We start from the raw sequence: 21,724 nt of genomic DNA, 5'->3' as shown, positions 1-21,724 counted from the left end.
TTCCACCCATGGTAATGTTGGAAGATTAGTGTATATTATAGAATTATAATAGGGAGAATAGTGTAGGTTATACCCTTGTCTATTGCCTGCACTAACCATGGAACTGTGTGATGACGGCCATGCCTCTGGTTCAAACTGTTATGGCTTGGTCTGCTCGCTGCTCCTGTCACGTTCGTCATAACGAGGAGACCAAGGCGCAGCGTGATTGGAATACATTCTTCTTTTATTTAACAAAGAACACTTAAACAAACTAACAAAACGAACGTAAAGCTATAAACAACTAGTGCTGACATGCAACTACACATAGACAATAACCCACAAAACAAAAATGGAAAATGGCAACCCTAAATAGGATCCCCAATCAGACAACGATAAACAGCTGTCTCTGATTGGGAACCAATTCAGGCCACCATAGACCTACATATACCTAGACATACCAAACCACCCCCCCCCCCCCCCCCCCCACAAAAAAAAAGTGCGGACTCCCGGCTGCAAACCTAAACCTATATGGGAGGGTCTGGGTGGGCATCTAACCTCGGTGGCGGCTCTGGTTCTGGATGCCGCCCCCCTTCTTTACTCTGAGTCCGCTCTTGACCCGTGGATCATCTTCGGAGGCTTTGGACAGCGGATCCTCGCCGTAGGCCCCGGGCTGGGGACCCTCGCTGCGTGGATCATCGCCGGATGTTCTGGACTGGGGACTGTCGCTTGAGACCCCGGGCTGGGGACTGTCGTTGGAGGTTCCAGACTGTGGCCCGTCACTAGAGGTTCCGGACTGTAGCCCATCGTTGGAGGTTCCAGACTGGGTACTGTCACCGGACGCTCCGGACTGGGTACTCGCTCCGGACTGGGTACTGTCTCCGGACGCTCCGGACTGGGTACTGTCGCCGGACGCTCTGGACTGGATACTGTCGGCGGACGCTCCGGACTGGGTACTGCCGCTGTACGCTCTGGACTGGGTACTGTCGCCGGAGGCTCCGGACTGGGTACTGTCGCCGGAGGCTCCGGACTGGGTACTGTCGCCGGACGCTCCGGACTGGGTACTGTCGCCGGAGGCTCTGGACTGGGTACTGTCGCCGGAGGCTCCGGACTGGGTACTGTCGCCGGAGGCTCCGGACTGGGTACTGTCGCCGGACGCTCCGGACTGGGTACTGTCGCCGGACGCTCCGGACTGGGTACTGTCGCTGGATGCTCTGGACTGGGTACTGTCGCCGGACGCTCAGGACTGGGTACTGTCGCCGGACGCTCCGGACTGGGTACTGTCGCCGGACGCTCCGGACTGGGTACTGTCGCCGGACGCTCCGGACTGGGTACTGTCGCCGGATGCTCCGGACTGGGTACTGTCGCCGGACGCTCTGGACTGGGTACTGTCGCCGGACGCTCTGGACTGGGTACTGTCGCCGGACGCTCTGGGCTGGGTACTGTCGCCGGACGCTCTGGACTGCCGAGGCGCATTGGAGGCCTGATGACTGGTGCCAGTACTGGTGGTACTGGGCTGGTGACACACACCTCAGGGCGAGTGTGGGGAGCAGGCATAGGACGTACTGGACTGTGGAGGCACACTGGAGATCTGGAGTGTAGAGCTGACACAACCGGTCCTGGCTGGATGTTTATTTTCGCCCTGCAAACGCACTGGGCTGTGCAGACTCACCGGAGACACAGTACGCAGAGCCGGTGCAGGATTTCCTGGTCCAAGGAGGTATACTGGAGACCAGGAGCGCTAAGCCGGCACCCTCCTTCCTGGCTGGATGCCCATTCTAGCCCGGCCAAGGCCACCATAGACCTACATATACCTAGACATACCAAAACCCCATAGAATACAAAAAAACTTAGACAAGACAGAAACACACATACCACCCTCGTCACACCCTGACCTAACCAAAATAATAAAGAAAACAAAGATAACCAAGGTCAGGGCGTGACAGCTCCATAACGATTTAATTAGACTACATGTCTTTTAGCTCGTATCAATAGCTCAAGTTGTAATTTACAGTGCATGGAGAATGGTGTTATTTCTATCTGAAGATATAGTAGATGCTTTTCCCACTTGGAACTGGTAGGGTCGCTAAACTTTATTAATGGTTTCCTCACGCATAAATGTGGTTGAATTATTAGGGAATTAAGTCAAGGCCAGAATACAGAGTATCTGTAGACACACCTCCGCCACACCTTCATTTATTCCATCTCCACCCCAAACTAATAGTGGGTGAATAGCATTCTATACTCATGCTTAAATTCAAGGTCAGAATGCGCATATAGAGAAAAGTACATAAAAAAGGAATGTAGAGATATCCTTAATAGAAAAAACAAGCTTAGAGAAATATTAACAGATTCACACGAAATGGCAGAGCAATAAATCCAAAATTTAAACATACAATCCAGTTATGCAAAACAATTATTTCAAAGTTTAGCTCACATTTACAGTACGCAAATACAATTTTGCAAAAAAAAAAGTAGGAACGTTGAAATATTTCATAAGCAGGCCTCACAGTATGACCTGTCGATATTACATCTTGTCAATCATAAAATATTCTGGCACATTCTGGCCAAAATGTCCTCCATTTCTTTGTCTTGGTGTCTTTATCTGTGGTTAATTTAAAATAGTCCTCTTGGCTCATGGATATGAGACATTCCTATATATTCATTTATTGTTGTCTTGATGATGACAGCTTCAGAATGTTCTGGAATAAACACTGAGGGTGTGAGGGAGCTGTGTAGATTTTTGTATTTTTGTATTTTTGACATCACTAGCACATTGTGGTAAAGCAAGACATCAGAGGACCGAGAATCTGGCACCTTATAGTATATATTAAAAAGAGCTAAGGCCAGATCTACACTGCATAAAGGTGCCAAGAGACGAAGACTATCAGTCTGGTCTCTTCTGCTGACTCCCAACGTTTTCGCTTGTACTAAATGACACCCAGTCATCCGGTGGCTGATTGATTGTTTGCTATTAAAAACTTAAATTTACACCTGCCTTTGTCCTGGAGACAATGAGGCAAAGAAATGTATGTCCCTTTCCCATTCACAGCCCTTCCCCTCTCCAAATGACTGTCTCTTTCCCATTCACAGCCCTTCCCCTCTCCAAATGTCTGTCCCTTTCCCATTCACAGCCCTTCCCCTCTCCAAATGACTGTCCCTTTCCCATTCACAGCCCTTCCCCTCTCCAAATGACTGTCCCTTTCCCATTCACAGCCCTTCCCCTCTCTAAATGACTGTCCCTTTCCCATTCACAGCCCTTCCCCTCTCCAAATGACTGTCCCTTTCCCATTCACAGCCCTTCCCCTCTCCAAATGACTGTCCCTTTCCCATTCACAGCCCTTCCCCTCTCCAAATGACTGTCCGGTCTTAGAAGTCGGATGGTCGGATCATCATTGCTGTCGAACTAAGTGAATAACTCGGTCCCCGAAAGTGATGCCACTTTATGCCGTTCAGCTTGCGGATGTTGTGGCCCACGGTGTAGTAAATGCCGTTGAGGTTGGACAAGCCACAAGCGTCAAACCACCAACCTAAAGAACAGAAAGAGTGGTTGGGTTATAGCAGGATGGACTCCGGGAGATATGTCTTTGTATTAGCAAAATGGTTACAGCAATTAAAGTGGAACCGACACTTGTGAACAGCTTGCCACACAGTCCTTAAGCCTCAATTAATCATTCCCCTCCCCCCCTTTTCCAACCAAGTTCTTTCTCTCTCACCATATGTGGTGTTTTGACTCATGGTAGTGGTGTGCTAACCTGCTGTGCATAAGGTTCTTATTCCATTTCAAAGCAAACGTGGATCCTGCTATGAGATCCACACTCGCGCCTCAGAGAGATACTGCAAATTCATCTCTGATTAATCTAATATCACCTCACTGCTGTTAGCTTTGGATGGCATGTGTCAAGAGGTTGTACCCATAAGTGGTTTGATTACGGATGACATAGTTTCAAACATTTTGAAAGGGGTTCCAGCTGTGCTGGAGCAATTAACTTAAACAACTTTCAGAATCAATCAAAGTTTTAGTATTAAAAAGCTATTTATCTTGGAGTTTGTGTGACTGGGGGAATGGTTTGAGGTCGGGATGTGTTTTACACAGCACTTAGGAGATAGGAGCTGGAATGCTTGTATCTGGTGAAGATCCCAGAAATTGCGTTTATGTCTTGTTGTCTTTAGCTCTGGGCCTAGAGTCAAAACCCACTGGGCAAAAACTGATTTAATTAACGTTGTTTCCATGTCATTTAAACCAAAAAATATATATGGGATGATGTTGAATCAACATGGAAAACTGATTGGATTTGCAATAATTCATCAACATAAGAGAACTTCAGATTTTTTTCACCCAACTTTTATTAACCTAAATCCAATGACAGGGTGAACTTTTTGGTTGATTTCACATTGAATTGAAATTAGTTGACAACTCAACCCAAAGTAAATTAAAACTAGAAGTTGAAATGACGTCTGTGCCCAGTGAGGAGTCAAGAAGAGAGTAAGCCATTCAGGTTGAAACTGCTGTATGGAGTTCAATGAGTTTATCAGGGTGTTACACAAAAAGCACAGACTAAAATAAAATGATCGAGAGTACTATAGTACCACAAACAAACTAATAATTATATACAAACATGTAGACCTGAAAAACATATATATTTTTTTGTATGTAGGTATTTACAGTGGGTCCGAAATCATTGACAGCCTTGATAAAGATGAGCAAGAATTACTGTATAAAATGAATATTTCAAATACGGAGCTACAGTATATTGTACGCTCAATAAAATAATCTAATCCTTTTTCTAAAATGTTTTATGAGATTGGAGGACATATTGGGCCAAAAGAGCTCGGTTTTCATGCCATCTTACAGTAGCACCGGTTCCAATCCAAGTGCCAGTGCCGTTTAGCAAACACCAGCCATTTACATTTGTTGAATCACATGAAAATAAAGCTCTTTGGCCATGCACACAAGTGGTCGGTTTTGGCGTCAAAAAGAGGAATTATATGCAGAAAAGAACCACATACCTACTGTAAAATATGGTGGTGGATTTGTGATGTTATGGGGCTATTTTGCTTCCACTGATCCTTGGGCCCTTGTTAAGGTCAACAGCATCATGAACTTTTAAAAACCTGGTTGTCTCGGCCAGGAGGCTGAAACTTGGCCGCAAGTGGATCTATCAGCAAGACAATAACCCCAAGCACATATCAAAATCCACAAAGAAATGGTTAACTGACCAAAAAAAATCTACATTTTGCAATGACCATCTATGTCTCTGGACTTGAACGCCATTGAAAACATGTGGTTTGAATTGAAGAGGGCCGTCCATTAGTACAGACAAAGAAATATCAATGTTCTGGAATGATTATGTCTGGATGCATAGTCTAATTGTCACGTTCTGACCTTTATTTCCTTTGTTTTTGTATTTATTTAGTATGGTCAGGGCGTGAGTTGGGGTGGGCAGTCTATGTTTGTTTTTCTATGATTTGTGGATTTGTATGTTTCGGCCTAGTATGGTTCTCAATCAGAGGCAGGTGTCATTAGTTGTCTCTGATTGAGAATCATACTTAGGTAGCCTGGGTTTCACTGTTTGTTTATGGGTGATTGTCTATGTTAGTTGCTTGTGTCAGCACAGGTCTCATTTATAGCTTCACGGTCATATTTGTTTATTGTTTTTGTATAGTTTGTATTCAGTGTTCAGTGCTTTCTTTTATTAAATATTAATCATGAACACATACCACGCCGCATTTTGGTCCTCCGATCCTTCTCGCCTCTCCTCTTCAGATGAAGAGGAGGACGTCCGTGACACTAATATCACTCCAAACGTGTTCTCCAATATCATAAAACATTTTAGAAAAAGGCTCACTGCCATTAGCTGGTGAGGTATTGAAAATAGGGGTGTTGATCATTTTGCCCCCTACAATTTTTGAGAAAAATAAATATTCCTTGGTAAACAAAATCTATTTTTATGAGCAATTGGATTAGTATAAAATAATATAATTTTAATGTTTTGGAAATACAATATAGCTCAGTATTTGAATTATTTATTATACACTGTCATTTTTGCTCATCTTTATGAAGGGTGTCAATAATTTCAGAGCCCACTGTATATGTCACACCAAGTACTTAACAATTAAAACATCTGATTAACTTTACTTGAGCTTTACTTTAGCAAGGTCAACAGAATACATGTCACAACACGTCATAAAAAACTGCTGGCATGTTATGACATGTTGACACCCACGTAAACTGACGAAAACAAAAACATTATATATTTATGTCACGACATGAAAGGCATTAGCTATGTTATTCATTTACCAGAGTGAGAAGTCATATTGGCAGCATGCCTCAAGTCAGCTAGCTGTAAGAAAGGGGTTACTGCTTGTATGTCACTTTCACATAACATAATGCCCTAAATTCCCTCGTGGAGGACAAGTTTTAACCCTTACCCCCAGTCAGCATGAGGGCACACTTGCACAGGCAGTTGTCGTTGTCGGCGTCGCGGGTGCTGAAGCTGGTGCCATGCGATACCAGGCTGCTCTGCTCTCCTGCTGTTCCACTGTAGCCCCACAGGAACAGCCTGCAGATGGGAAAGTCAGCTTGACTGAGACTGATGGATTTCTGATGCCAAAATCACATTTTGAATTCATTCCATACAAAAAAATAAATAGCTATGAGATAATACTGTGAGGAAAGTTGAAGCAAAAAGCGAACGCTGTAGACTTTTTTTCAAAGTAATTTTACATGGCTTTCAGATATACAATAAGAACTGTATTATTTTCCTCGTAATGGAAAGGCGATATATGATTAATAACAACATTGATATTTATTCCTATATCATTGGATCCAGGATTATTCATGTGCAATGAGTTTTGTTGTGGTGACAAAGACATAGTAAACTTGAACTGTGTACATATTTGCATAGTTCTTGACAGAAATCAATCCTGTTACTGTTCCCCATTTCTATACTGGCAGCCTAGCTCTGGCTTATATGCTTTATTTGTTGTGGTCCTTTGAGTCAGATAAAGAAATGACCACATCGACATTGTGACTCAGTGTTACTCGTGGTTCAGGCATTTGTCACCACACACCTCATCACAAACTCCTGACCTTGAACAAAGTGAAGCAGACAAACTTCAAGGCCTTTGCTTGCCACTTCCCACCCACTTCGCCTGTCAGCCAGCCAGATCAAGTCCCTACGATCCGTCTCGTACGACCATAGCCTTAGGAAGTCGTTTGGGAGTGGGAGGTCATGCCATTTTCTTTTCCCGGGGATGCAGGAAAAAAGAATGCCTGCACTGAAGAAGTCTAAATCTGAAGAAGTCTATATTGGTGCACTAAAATACAGGACTACTAAAGGCATAGTGCACTACTTTTGTAAAAACATTTCAACCAAATGTATTTGAGTGTTTACTTGCGGAATATAAAAACCAGAGCATTGCAAGCCCCACGTTGGGCACTACCATTGGGGCTCCTGAGTGGTGCAGCAGTCTAAGGCACTGCATCTCAGTGCTTGAGGCACCCTGGTTCAATTCCAGGCTGTATCACAACCGGCCGTGATTGGGAGTCCCATAGGGCGACGCACAATTGGCCCAGTGTCGTCCGGGTTTGGCCAGTGTAGGCTGTCATTGTAAATAAGAATTTGTCCTTAACCGACTTGCCTAGTTAATGTCTCAATGTACTGTAGTGTGCATAGTTTTTTTTCATGGTGATGGAAAGTCTGCAGGTACAAACCTAGATGACCAGCCTATGTACAACACAGCCTGTGTACATTTACATGAAGTCGTTTGTAAGGATTGTAAATTAATACTGCACAAAACTGGTTGTTTTCCATGTTATTTGATCAAGAAAAATATTTAATTTGATGTGGATGTTTTGTGTCTATGCCCATAACTTTTCACCTTTTGATGTGTTTGAGGACAGGGTGCTGTTATTTCTGTATTCCATTACATTTACAATCGCAGAGAAAGGGACAGGGAAACCACTTTTACAATTCCAACTATTGAATCCAGCAAGATACTCTTCTATTGTTTTGTTAATACTAGTAAAGGCCAAGTGCACTATTTTTGTGAAAAAATTATATTATCTTTAATTGTTATGTATTTTTGGATAAATTGTCACGATCGTTATAATGATTGGAACAAGACAAGTGCGTAGAGCTCCACATATTTTAATGAACCGAAACTCATCAAACAATACAAACAAGTACAAACGAAACGTGAAGCTACTGGTGTGCACACAGGCAACTAAATGTAAGACAAGATCCCACAAACACAATAAGGAAAATATGATCCCCAATCAGAGACAACAATAAACAGCTGCCTCTGATTGGGAACCATATCAGGCCACCATAGAAATACAATTAACCTAGATGACCCACCCTGGTCACTATCACGCCCCAACCAACATAGAGAATAAACAGCTTTCCATGGTCAGGGCGTGACATAAATATTGTTTTTAATTCTGATTTTTCAGCGGGTGCTGCAGCACCCTTACTTCCCAAGGCTATGTGGGAAGTAGAAAATTGTGTTCAGTCATGAAAAATCTGTTTAGAAAGAGCTACGTTTTCCATATGGACATGGTGAAGTCACGAGGTCGAGTACTGTACCTGTATTGTTGTTTCTCACTGGCCAGTTGGAACTTGTCGTAGTGGGAGTAGGGTGTGTTCCCCTCCCAGTCTCTCAGCTCCACTCTCAGGGCATACTGGGTCTGACTGGTCATCTGAAATGCCAGCTCATTCCCAAGCCAGTGCTCTCCCGCAGGGTCCCCAAAACCCTACAGACAAACATCGGATGATCACACCATTACACAAGGGCACCATACATCTATATTTTAAGTTCAAGTAGTCCATGTTTGATGCTTTGTCAGCTCTTGGCAGACCATCTGAACTGGTCTGCCAATGGATGAATAGGTGTCCAAGCGGCCCAATGGATGAATGGGAAAACATTTTACACAGGGCTTTATTGGTACAACAACATTATTCTCAGCACCCGCACAACAAATCTAACACAGGTAGGTACAATACAGTAACATCCCTACCGTCAGCTGTGAATTCCAAAGTTGGAGGTTGTCAGGAGTACCTACCATTTTGTATTCCTTCCAAGTTCTCTGGAAGTCCACACTGCCGTTGACCCTGCGCTGGAACAATGTCCAGCCTCCACCACTAGTCTCCATGTCACAAAACACCTGGTGAAACAATAACTCAAATCTAGTCATTGCACTCAGCAATGACAGAGGCACCACTCAAAAAACCTTGATCTATCAGCCGCACTTGGAGAAAGTTAACAAGAGAAAGTTGACAACGTAAGAGTTGGATTGAAACATGCAGTGTATGGATCGTGAGGATGAGGATCGTGAGGATCTTGAGGATGATGACAGTGTTATTTATTCACCTGGGTGGGTTCTGTCATGTTGCTGATGTATATGTAGTAGACTCCACTGATGTTGTGTCCTGCTTTATAGGCTTCTGCACAATCACAAAACCTCTGGGCTCTCAGCAATATCCCTACACACACACACACACACACACACACACACACACACACACACACACACACACACACACACACACACACACACACACACACACACACACACACACACACACACACACACTCACACACACACACACACACACACACACACACATTTTGAAACAAAGCCAAAAATAAGTGTTTTGTTTAAAATCTACAAAGGGTAGACAACCATCTGATGACGATAATTGAAAGCAGTCTCATTTGAGTTGGGAACGTCTCCGGAAACAGATGCTGACATGTCCTACTCAGGCAAGATGTTGATTGGGATGTTCAAATGAGAGTTATCAAAGTGAATCCAAGACTTGACGCCCAAAAACATCATGAAGTCAGCTCCCAACAATCTCTCTCTCTCTCAATCTCATTAACGACTGGATGCCATTAAGACCGCACAGCACATATGATATCCGCACCCATTTTCCAGAATGTTAGTTTTATCTGAATTTATGAATGTGCAATGGTTCCCAAACGTGTACACATTGTGGCCCACCCAAAGTCTTTACATTTTCATGTTGACCCATCAAACAAACAAGCCATGTCTTTAGCTCCAACCCAGCCTTAAGCTGTGACTCTAGAGAGGAACTGGCTCGGATCCATCAGTGGATTCTATTTCCCCAGAAGGGACCTAGGTGTTGATGTCTAACGTTTGATCTTTTCATTGCCGTGAAAGTGTGCACTCATGGTGGTTTACAGCATGTCTATCGACTGTCTGTCTGCAGACAGTTGTCACAATGACATTATGAACATTCTATCTATCTGGAGTTAGACACTGGAGTGTACTGGATTTGATTTGACACTTCAACAGAGCGCCGGAGTCTGGTTGAGTTATGACACTCGACTCCCAGACCACCTCTGCCTTGGTTCGGTCGCTGTCTGTGGCCTTCCTTCCCGTCATTCCTGCTTTATTGTCTGTTCCCCTAACTTCATTCTGTCCTGTCGAAAAACCAATCAAAACAACAAAAGGTTGTTCGATCTCTTCAGCCGAGTGTGGACTTATCAGAAAGCAAACTGCATTTGACAAAACCTGAGCTCCTGAAGGTGTTCCTACCTGTACCGGTAGACACCATGTTGATGAGTGTGTGGACCGACTCCATGAGCTGCTGATGCTGCCTTTGCAGGGCTGAGTTGTTGGTGCTGGCCACCCTCAGCTGCCTCTCTAGAGCCTCGATGGCTGTCGTCTGGGTCCTCACCAGTCCTTGTAGCCTATTCCTCTCCTCCCTCATGTCCTCCAGCTCGTCCCGCTGCTGTGACTCCAACACCTGCACCTTGTTCTCCAAATGACTGAGAAGATAGTTGACAGGTATATTTCGTAGTATTTTGATTACCAAGCCTTTTTTTTTCGCTTGTTCTCTAAATTACTCAGCAAAAGGGGCCGGGTGTTTATTTGGATAGTCCATCTGCAGATGCTCTACAAACTATCAGCAACATGTCAACTGCATGTCTGTTGACTTTCAATGATATACTATGTGCTTTGATAAAGCATTATACCTCCCTACTGTACCTGCCCTATGTCGATTGATCATTAATCTACATTTTTGGTGTAAACTTGAACCCTTGCTTTACCAGAATAACCACAATGATAGAAGGACAAATAAGTATTTGAACAGGCCCCGTTGTCTCTTGACAACCAAGCTAACTAATTCACTTTCACTGCTTCCATGTGTAAGTAACTCCAAAAAAACACTAACCGTCGAGTAGATAAACCCATGCTCTAGGGTCGTAGCTGAAAATAGATGTGGACTCTGGTTGACTAAACACTGAAACAAGCCAAATGTATGTAACTTGATGAGAGGATAGCAAAGTGAACATAGCACTAGATGAACAACACTGCAACTGAATGTTTAGCCAAAGCACACATCTGGTGATTCTAAATGTGGCTCAAAGAGTGGATGAAACAGGCAGGTAAGTGTATGTCAGTGGTTTTGTAAAGATGTAACCTGCTTCAATTACATCTTTCACAACTGCTGTTGGAGTGAAACAAGGCTGACCTTGAATTGTGCTTCTAAAACGTAATTAATCTAAAATGTATTTACATGGGCAGGTTGTTACGCCCTGAGCTGTTTCACCTGTCTTTGTGCTTGTTTCCACCCCCCTCCAGGTGTCGCCCATCTTCCCCATAATTCCCTGTGTATTTATACCTGTGTTCTCTGTTTGTCTGTTGCAAGTTTGTTTTGTTCGTAGAACCTACCAGCGTTTTGTTCCCCTGTTCCTTGCTCCTGTTTTCTAGTTTCCCGTTTCTGACCATTCTGCCTGCCCTGACCCTGAGCCTGCCTGTCGTCCTGTGCCACACTACTCTGGATTTACTGACCTCTGCCTGACCTGTCATTTGCCTGCCCCTGTTTAAAGAATAAACTTTTGTTTCTTCAGCACTGTCTGCACCTGGGTCATACCTTAAAACATGATACAGGCATAATGTAACTAACTATCTGCATAGCTCAGTAAACCTGTTGACATTCTGAATATGAAAAGATCTCAAACAAGGGTGAGATCCTAGCAGGGTAATTATGAGTTTGGTTGAAACTGCACACAGATATTGTTGTTGTAATCCCTACATGTAACAATTTGTACATTCACTGTAATTACACCTGAACAATGTAAAAACTATGTAAATACCAAAAACCATGTAAATAATAGTTATAGCAACACTAAGTGACTTGGGCATTCAAAACCCTTACATTGGCACAGTGAGATCTGAGTTGAGGCTTAAACCCATTGTATCATTATCCTATACCGCATACTGTATGAGTGATTTCATAGCTTTACAGTAGTGGATGTCAGAGCCAAACTAAATTTGCGCAAAATTATAAATTCAACATGCTGACCATTGCAAAGCAACATAAATTGTGAAAATTATGATTATTCCTAATGGAAATTTATGAGCAGTGAATTATTTTTATGTTGCTGTGGCCTGCTGCTGTTGATTATGGGCACCAGTTCAGTTGTAATGGTGATCAAGAAGCTGAGAAAGGATCCCCTTATAGTCAATTTCCGTATGATGTAGTGGCCCATTATATTTGTCTAGGGTACCCCATATGGCCTGATGTGTAACCAAAACAGAGTGCAAAACAAGATTCAGCTGTGAGCCCCATGATCTCATTTAAGACAAATTACATCAGTCTATCTGTTACATCTAGAACTTTTATGGGAAATCTGTCACATTTCTCAATAAAAACTGTACCCAACTACCTCATCCCCATATTGTTATTTATTTTGTTGCTCTTTTGCACCCCAGTATCTCGACTTGCACAACATCATTTACACATCTATCGCTTCAGTGTTAATGCTAACTTGTAATTATTTCGCCACTATGGCCTATTTATTGCCTTACCTCCCTAATCTTGCTTTATGTGCACACACTGTACATAGATTTTTCTATTGTGTAATTGACTGTACGTTTGTTTATCCCATGTGTAACTCTGTGTTGTTGTTTGTGTCGCACTGCTTTGCTTTATCTTGGCCAGGTCGCAGTTGTAAATGAGAACTTGCTCTCAACTGGCCTACCTGGTGAAATAAAGGTGAAATTTTGCAAGGGCTTTACTTTTGAGAGTTTGGTTTATATTGTAGTTATTAAGCATTATTTTGAATTTCTCATTACATACATTTTACTGCAATGTGCTCTGTCCAAGATTCCCCAGTACAGGAGTAATGTTATGGTTTCAAATATGCTTCTTTGCACTGATATGTCTTTTCAACATCAATTATTTTTCAGCTCAAAGCTGCAGAAATATGTAACAGCTATTTTAGTTGAGATTGTACCACACGTCTTAATGAGGAAATAGCAAACTTATGCAGATATCAAAATGTTATACTGTACCTGTTCTTGTCTTGCAGTTTAGTGATTTTAGAAGTCTGTACCAATAATTCCTTCTCCAGTTTGTTTGTAGATAATGAGTTCTCCAACAACTTGATCTCAATTCTTGATGTCTGGTTCATAACCTACACATAATGACAATAAATGGTAACACTTTACTTAGAGTGGTGATATGTAGCATTCATTCTCAATGCGTCATCAATTATTTCCAAGGTAATGTACAGAACGGCAGCCTTAATCCCTTCCTTAATGATTACTATGTCACCAATATAAGTAAAGTGTTACCAAATAAACAGATTCCACCAACTTGTGAGCAATGTTAAAAAAAAAAATACATTCCAGTTTTATTCTGTTGACCAGAGAGACAAATTAGAGGCTATGCATTATGAGGCTATGCAGAACTTTTACCTCTGATGGTGTTCTTGAGCCAAAAGGGGTCCTATAATTGGACAGAAATATTTACCCGAAATGACCTTATTGGACAGAGAGCGGCAATCTTCCATAAACAAATGAGCAAACATTTTGCCTAAAACTAAGGATTGGTGTGGTTTCATGAGATAATAAATTGATTTATATTATACTGAACAAAAATATAAACGCAGCTTTCAACAATTTCAAAGATTTTACTGAGTTACAGTTCATATGATAAATCAATCAATTGAAATCAATTAATTAGAACCCAATCTATGGATTTAGCATGACTGGAAATACAGATATGCATCTGCTCACAGATACCTTCACAAAGGGCCTCGGGATTTCGTCACGGTATTTTTGTGCATTCAAATTGCCATCAATAAAATGCAATTGTGTTCATTGTCCGTAGCTTATGCCTGCCTGCCCATACCATAACCCCACCATGTGGTATGGTACTCTGTTCACAACGTTGACATCAGCAAACCGCTCTCCCATACGACGCTATACACAAGATCTGTTGTTGTGAGGCTGGTTGGATGTACTGCAAAATTCTCTAAAACAATGTTTGGTAGAGAAATTCATATTAAATTCTCTGGCAACAGCTCTGGTGGAAATTCCTGCAGTCAGCATGCCAATCTGTGGCAATGTGTTGTGTGACAAAACCGCACATCTTAGAGTAGTCTTTTATTGTCCCCAGCACAAGGTGCACCTGTGTACTGATCATGCGGTTTAATCAGCTTCTTGATATGTCCCACCTGGCAGGTGGATGGATTATCTTGGCAAAGGAGAAATGCTTACTAACAGGAATGTAAACAAATTTGTGCACAATATTTTAGAGAAATAAACTTTTTGTGTGAATCAAATATTTCTGGGATCTTTTATTTCAGCTCATGAAATATGGGACCAACACTTTACATGTTGTGTTTATATTTTTGTGCAGTGTATATCATTTGAACCAAACAGCAGACATTCAAGCCAAATATTAACGTCTATTAGCAACTTAAGTTCCATAGTGTGTCTCTTAGGATATATTTTTTATAGAGTATACGTTTTTGTGTCATGCATATCCTCGTTGTTAATTAGTTTTATGGAACATCTCATTTAAGAAGCATCTTTGAGATTCTGATCACATATAACTCAGATGTAGCCATTACCTTAGCCTCGACAACGTTTAACTTGTGGGTCTGTTCTGCAGTCTGAGTCAACAGGTTAGTTCCGATTTCCAGCATGGAAGCAGTCTGGTTGTGTACTGGATGGTCTTGAATATGCACCATCTCCATCTTGATGTTTTCCTGGATATACTTTTCTAGCTGCAGACACACAAAAACAAATGTTTAACTTCTAGAACCCCAGGTTTTTGTATTCTACAGTAGATTCATTTCAGTTTACCTTCCCACCTTGTGCAGTAATTGTTCCATATTTTGGAGGGTAAGTATGGAAACAAATTATGCATAAGTTAGGAAAAGGTTGTTGTGAAAAATGTCTATTTTAAAATAATTTTTATCTCTCACATACAGTGACAGATCTGAAATCGCAACATTTCCAGTCATTGAGTTCAGTCAGAGTGGCACAAATTTCTACATTGCTTTAAATAACCACAGTGCCTGAGCACCCCAGGTTGAGGACAGGCTGTTTGTTATTAGAGACATGCTGCATCCCTCTTCGTAGTCATCCTATGACCTGGGCTCTTTGGGAACATGCACTGGTGCCAGCAAAGGTGCAGAGAAGTGGCCTCTAACTCAAACTCAGCACAAATAAATACTCGGTCCCCACGATATCAGAAAACACTGAGAAAGAGAGGGAGCCGATACATTTATCTTAACTGTAACAAACACAGGAATCCCTGGGGTATATTTCTAATGTGGTCAGTAGAACATTAGCGTGATAGCGTTTTAAAGGTTCAAGTTATTCACAGGCATCAGTGTGCCCTTGGTTTGTTGACAAGACAAAAACGACCAGAGGAAGTAGATGGATTATGGCCAATTTTCCTCGTCAAGGTTCCCTTAACACTCTAATTACTTTTGCAATGGCTAATAACTCCACCTGATTCAGCCATGGCAGGGACCGGAGGTTTAGTGGGGGGAAATTAATTGACATAAACAAGAAACAAAAAGGTCACGTTTTTTTTGTTGGTTCCTCAAAGACACAGTGTGCTTTTACTGGTTAATTGACCCTTGCTTCCTGCCTTTGGATTAAAATTACACAAGACCTGCCCATAATATGAGTTTGGGAACACAGCTACACTTTCTAAGGGTCTGTTAAACTGCTGTTAATTTAAACCAGATGTCTCGTTCTTTCTGATCCTAGTACCTCGGAGTGACTGTGTGACCAAACAGCCCTAATAAAAAAGGGAACTGGCACTGATAAAGAACTAGGTAACAACTGCATAGAAGTGTGTCTGGAACTATTGCAGGGGAGTCATTTCAGCTAAACCTAGGGATGGCAGTGTGACAGGGAATTTCCCTGCACGGAATTGTTATAAAATTGAAGTTAATTTACTGCATTTCTACACAATTTAAAAACTCAAATAGTTTATTTTGGAGAACAGCAAAAAACAAGCAAAATTGACTCCAGCCATTATCACCTTGTTGATGTTGCTTCATTCACCTCAGTCAATAGGGGACTTAATGTTCTACAAACCCATGTCATACAAGAATTATCTGCTACGCACTAGCTCAGCATCTGCTCTGTTTTGAGAAAAGATTGCGCTGTTTCCTGCAGCTGAGTCGATGGGCTCTCCATAAAGCCAGCCAGCCATACAAACAGCCTTCCCTCCCGCTCCCAGGTGTTTGCATGGTCCTAAAGTCAGTCGGGTTAATACCGCTAAACTGTATTTGTTTATTTATCAATATTGTAATGATTTTAGTAGCCTATTTTAAACTGTTGGTGTTGCTAGGGTATGGTGACTGCTAGGGTATGGTGACTGCTAGGGTATGGTGACTATTTTATTAGCACTTACTTGTAACCTTCAAGCTGTTGTGAAGGCTGGTATCACATACAATAAATCTCCATCCCAGCATTCGTGAGACATTACAGGTCAATCATACACATCATACAAAATGGTCTCATTGCATGACAAGTGAACACATCAAGATGATCACTCAAAGAATGCACACATTAGCTGAAAATCACTGCCATAAAACTGAAAAAAACGTGTATATTCAAAATGTTCAATTTAGCAAGTAAGTGAGTGGTTAGCGAATGGTTAGGGGTGGGTTAGGGATTAGTTAGTGACTTATGGTAAAGCATTGAAACTAGTTAAGGTTAGGATTAGAGATAGGCCTAGATTAGATTTTTTTTTAAACCATTAGGGTACATCAAAAAATGTAAACAACAGGCATGGATTCATACCACCATCACGCATACCTGGGTTCAAATAATGGCTGTTTGCTCGAGCGTGTCTGGGGTGCCAGATGGGTGGGTTTGTACTTTTTTTGACAATTTGATTGGTTCCATTGTACAAGGCAAACTCAATCAAGCCTTTTAAAGATTTCTAATACTTTTTGAAGCCAGGTTTGTCGTGAACTGTGTAACACCGTTGTAAATACTCTCAGAATTTATTTGCTATAATTCATCGTATGATTATTACATTTGAAAAGACAATTCCTGAAATTGGGGACACAGGGTAACCGAAACAAAAGTTGTCCAACTTAATAAGGCATTTTGCAAATGAGTCCAAAGCTAAAACACATAGAGTGTCCTTGGCCAGTCGCACACGTTTCTCTGTAATCCCCCCAAATCCTTAATATCTTTGGGGTTTGCCTCTGTCTAGGTTGCTGCCTGAAGTCAACCACTCCACTCGGCTGAACAAAACAATAACTTCCTGCTCCTGGGCTCTTGACTGGTTTCCAGTAGAACTATTAGTAGTAAAACCGTTTTAACCCTCCATCACTTCACTCTCATATGACAAGCCCAAACACGGACTGAAGCAATGGCCTGAGGTTCTGTTGCTAAATGAATTTCCAGTGGCATGGAGGAAGGCCTCCGTCAAACATAGGAAAGTTAGATAGATTTGAGTAATTCATTTCCTAATAAAGATAAGAAAGTGTGATAAAGGTTTTCCTTAAACCTCAGATTAATTGGGAGAAGAGTGGATATTCCAAGAACTTGATTAAAAACTAATGTTGCATTATGTGTTCATGGTATTCATGAAGACATGGTGGAATCTAGGGAAGTATTTTAGACACGTAGAAACGTTGGAGTCGTAAGAGTCATTCAAATTTCAGCTAGGCTGATTTGATTTTGTAGACTGTGACTGTATCAATTCAAAGTATATTAAAGCCTCCAGCTTGGACATTAAACCCCTTGCCTGCATCATCTAATTGCAATACCACACATTATACCTTCAGCTACAATGACATATTTTGTTATAAGTGATAAGCCCAGACAGCAACCGTCTGCGGGGCATATCTGGTTGTTTTGTGACACACATGGGTCAGTGCACATCATATGGCTCAGATATTCTCTGAATGTGGGATATTCACACTTTCCTATGGGCCAGATCTGGCTTGAGGTAAGTGGCCCGAACAGCTTCCTGTAGTTGCTGGCCCACTTTTGGACTGAATGTGAGCTGCATTTATCTTGCTGGGAAAGTTCTGGCCTTTTCATGGCCAATATCTGGTTTGGTTAAAACTGTGTTAGCCTCTCTTGAGCTTAAGCCATTGCATTAGTTTGTGGAGCTAACGCAACTATTCTGGTCTCAGGCAAGGTTACTCAACACGTTACAAGGACATCAATGGCAAAAGTGCATAAAGATGGCTGAATACAGACATGCCGTCATTGTTTTAGCACTCTGTGTTAAGACGATTGTTATGAATGAGACTGCAACACTCATAAAGGTGTTATGGCTGGTTTCATAAAGGTGTTATGGCTGGTTTCATAAAGGTGTTATGGCTGGTTTCATAAAGGTGTTATGGCTGGTTTCATAAAGGTGTTATGGCTGGTTTCATAAAGGTGTTATGGTTGGTTTCATAAAGGTGTTATGGCTGGTTTCATAAAGGTGTTATGGCTGGTTTCATAAAGGTGTTATGGCTGGTTTCATGAAGGTGTTATTTTTTCCTCTCTTTTTATGTCTCAGAGAGAGAAAAATTGCTAGGGTTCAAAGATCAGCTCGTTCTACATGATATGGGATAAAGATGTTGCTATAGAATACGGACAGAGCCATCTTGGGTGCGGCACAAACATATTCCGATTGATAAACACAGCATGAAGCATTCTTATTGCTGAAAGTCCACAATGTGGATGTTTTGGTATCATCTGGGAGATGCATGGAAAACTCCCCTGAACATTGCTCAGTTTAACCTCAATACAAGCCAAATGTGTTTATGTTGGACGGATCGGAAACATTGTCTGCCTTCAAATGTCACTCTAAAAGAGTGTTCCGCAACAACGTTATGTAAATGTTATTGTTATGTATAATGGTTTCTAAAATATTGTTTAATTTGTGTTCATAGGACAGCATCGTTTTTACAGAGAGTCTTGTTGTTGAATGTTCAAGTGTCCCTCTTTTTCATCACTCAGTTAGAGAAGCAGTTTCAGCATCTTTTGTTTGCTGGTTTGAATCTAATTGTATGAAGTTGTGGGAGTTTTGTGGAGGCCTAATTTGGGCGAAACTTATTTTAATTTTATATGATTATCGAAACTCTAGTACATCATCCTCCACCACACACCCAAAATAAAACAATGACCAACCACTGAAGTTACAACCTTCAAAATTTGTTTAGCAACTCATATTTGGTATTTCTTATTACCATGGATGTTTGAGTAAAGAAGGGCAAAACAGTTACTCCACACCAGGTGGCAGTTGGCAGGCACAAGATGTCCTGATGATTGAGAAGAGCTGGCGTGTTTACAAAGCTTTAGGGTCTTATGTATGGAAGTGGGCTATGCTAATATTGACCTAAACATACCTTCCATTTTACGTAGTGCCAAGCAACATCTAATCCCTGATGAAAAGTGACCACTGTGGATTCTTCCTTACCCACAATCCTCTAGCTGAAATCTTCCCACAATAACAGGTCATCAAAAACATATTGTTATGTAGAATATTATCTATTTAGAGTACACAGCATTCAAGTCCATTCCTATCACATTGTACTGTTCTGTTGCTGCAACCTAAAATACACAATGACTATTATTGTACCGTGTAAGTCTCGCAACACTCTCTGAGTATGTGGGAGGGTCAGGGGGAGGTTGCTAATCCCCTACAAACAAGCTGCAACAAACATCTCACTCATCCAGGCCCAAATCAGGACCAGATGGACAAAGTCAACAATGGGTACTGCAAGCAAGCTAAAGGTCTTGTTTTATGCCCTTTCTCTTGCTCTGTCAACATGTACAGTGTATTCAGAAAGTATTCAGACCCCTTGACTTTTTCCACATTTTGTGACTTTACAGCCTTATTCTAAAATTGATTAAATCGTTTTTTCCCCTTCACCAATCTACACACAATGCCCCATAATGACAAAGCAAAAACATATTTTTAGAAATGTTTGCAAATGTATTAAAAATATGACATTTACATAAGTATTCAGACCCTTTACTCAGTACTTTGTTGAAGCACCTTTGGCAGCGATTACAGCCTTGAGTCTTCTTGGGTATGAAGACAAGCTTGGCACACCTATATTTGGGGAGTTTCTCCCATTCTTCTCTGCAGATCCTCTCAAGCTCTGTCAGGTTGGATGGGGAGCGTCGATGCACAGCTAAATAGGTCTCTCCAGAGATGTTCAATTGGGTTATAGTCCGGGCTCTGGCTGGGCCAGACAAGGACATTCAGAGAATTGTCCCAAAGCCACCTGCGTTGTCTTGGCTGTGTGCTTTGGGTCGTTGTCCTGTTGGAAGGTGAACCTTCGCCCCAGTTGGAGGTCCTGAGCACTCTTGTGCAGGTTTTCATCAAGGATCTCTCTGTACTTCAACCCGTTCATCTTTCCCTCGACCCTGATTAGTTGCCCAGTCCCTGCCGCTGAAAATCATGCTCAAAGCATGATGCTGCCACCACCATGCTTCACCGTAGGGATGGTACCAGGTTTCCACCATGCTTCACCGTAGGGATGGTGCCAGGTTTCCACCATGCTTCACTGTAGGGATTGTGCCAGGTTTCCTCCATTCTTCACCGTAGGGATGGTGCCAGGTTTCCTCCATGCTTGGCATTCATGACAAAGTGTTCATTCTTGGTTTCATAAGACCATAGAATCTTGTTTCTCATGGTCTGAGTCCTTTAGGTACCTTTCGGCAAAGTCTCAGCGGGCTGTCATGTGCCTTTTACTGAGGAGTGGCTTCAGGCCACTCTACCATAAAGACCTGATTGCTGGAGTACTGCAGAAATGGTTGTTCTTCTGGAAGGTTCTCCCATGTCTGTCAGAGTGACCATTGGGTTCTTGGTCACCTCCCTGACTAAGGCCCTTCTCCCCTGATTGCTCAGTTTGGCCGGGCAGCCAGCCCTAGGAAGAGTCTTGGTGGTTCCAAACTTCTTCCATTTAAGATTGATGGAGGCCACTTGGTTCTTAGGGATCTTCAATGCCGACCAAATGTTTTGGTACCCTTCCCCAGATCTGTGCCTCTTCACATTCCCATCTCGGAGCTCTACGGACAATTCTTTCGACCTCATGGCTTGGTGTTTGCTCTGACATGCACTGTCAACTGTGGGACCTGTGTGTGCCTTTCCAAACCATGTCCAATCAATTGAATTTACCACAGGTGGTCTCCAATAAAGTTATAGAAACATTTCAAGAAGGATCAATGGAAACAGGATGCACCTGAGCTCAATTTCGAGTCTCATAGCAAAGGGTCCGAATACTTACTTAAATAAGGTATTTAAGTTTTTTATTTTTAATACATTTGCAAAAATGTCTAAAACCCAGTTTTTCGCTTTGTTATTATGGGGTTTTGTGTGTAGATTGATGAGGGAAAAAAAGTTATTTCATAAATTTCAGAATAAGGCTGTAATGTAACGAAATGTGGACAAAGTCAAGGGGTCTGAATTCTTTCCGAATGCACTGTATATAGTGC

At 42.0% G+C, this 21,724-nt stretch overlaps 1 protein-coding gene across 2 annotated transcripts in view; it reads right to left on the bottom strand.

Moving 5' to 3' along the window:
• Positions 1-2,140: 2,140 nt before the first annotated feature.
• The window catches only part of angpt4 (angiopoietin 4), a 40,410-nt gene continuing 20,826 nt past the window's right edge, over positions 2,141-21,724 (bottom strand). The window contains exons 1-9 of one of the 2 annotated variants that reach the window (XM_031827561.1): positions 16,302-16,445; positions 14,872-15,027; positions 13,307-13,428; positions 10,541-10,773; positions 9,352-9,464; positions 9,044-9,145; positions 8,568-8,734; positions 6,409-6,539; positions 2,141-3,506 (exon numbers count right to left, since the gene is read on the bottom strand). In XM_031827561.1, the coding sequence (XP_031683421.1) occupies positions 3,346-3,506; positions 6,409-6,539; positions 8,568-8,734; positions 9,044-9,145; positions 9,352-9,464; positions 10,541-10,773; positions 13,307-13,428; positions 14,872-14,997 (1,155 nt within the window). In that variant the 5' untranslated portion in view covers positions 14,998-15,027; positions 16,302-16,445 and the 3' untranslated portion in view covers positions 2,141-3,345. Of the gene's footprint in view, positions 3,507-6,408; positions 6,540-8,567; positions 8,735-9,043; positions 9,146-9,351; positions 9,465-10,540; positions 10,774-13,306; positions 13,429-14,871; positions 15,028-16,301; positions 16,446-21,724 lie in introns of those variants that run through there. The other variant, XM_031827553.1, reaches the window with a different exon arrangement.

Source organism: Oncorhynchus kisutch, linkage group LG1, assembly GCF_002021735.2.
Source record: "Oncorhynchus kisutch isolate 150728-3 linkage group LG1, Okis_V2, whole genome shotgun sequence".
Lineage (NCBI taxonomy): Eukaryota > Metazoa > Chordata > Actinopteri > Salmoniformes > Salmonidae > Oncorhynchus > Oncorhynchus kisutch.
Note: the sequence above shows the minus strand (reverse complement) of the source record. Positions and strands in the feature narration are given on the sequence as shown.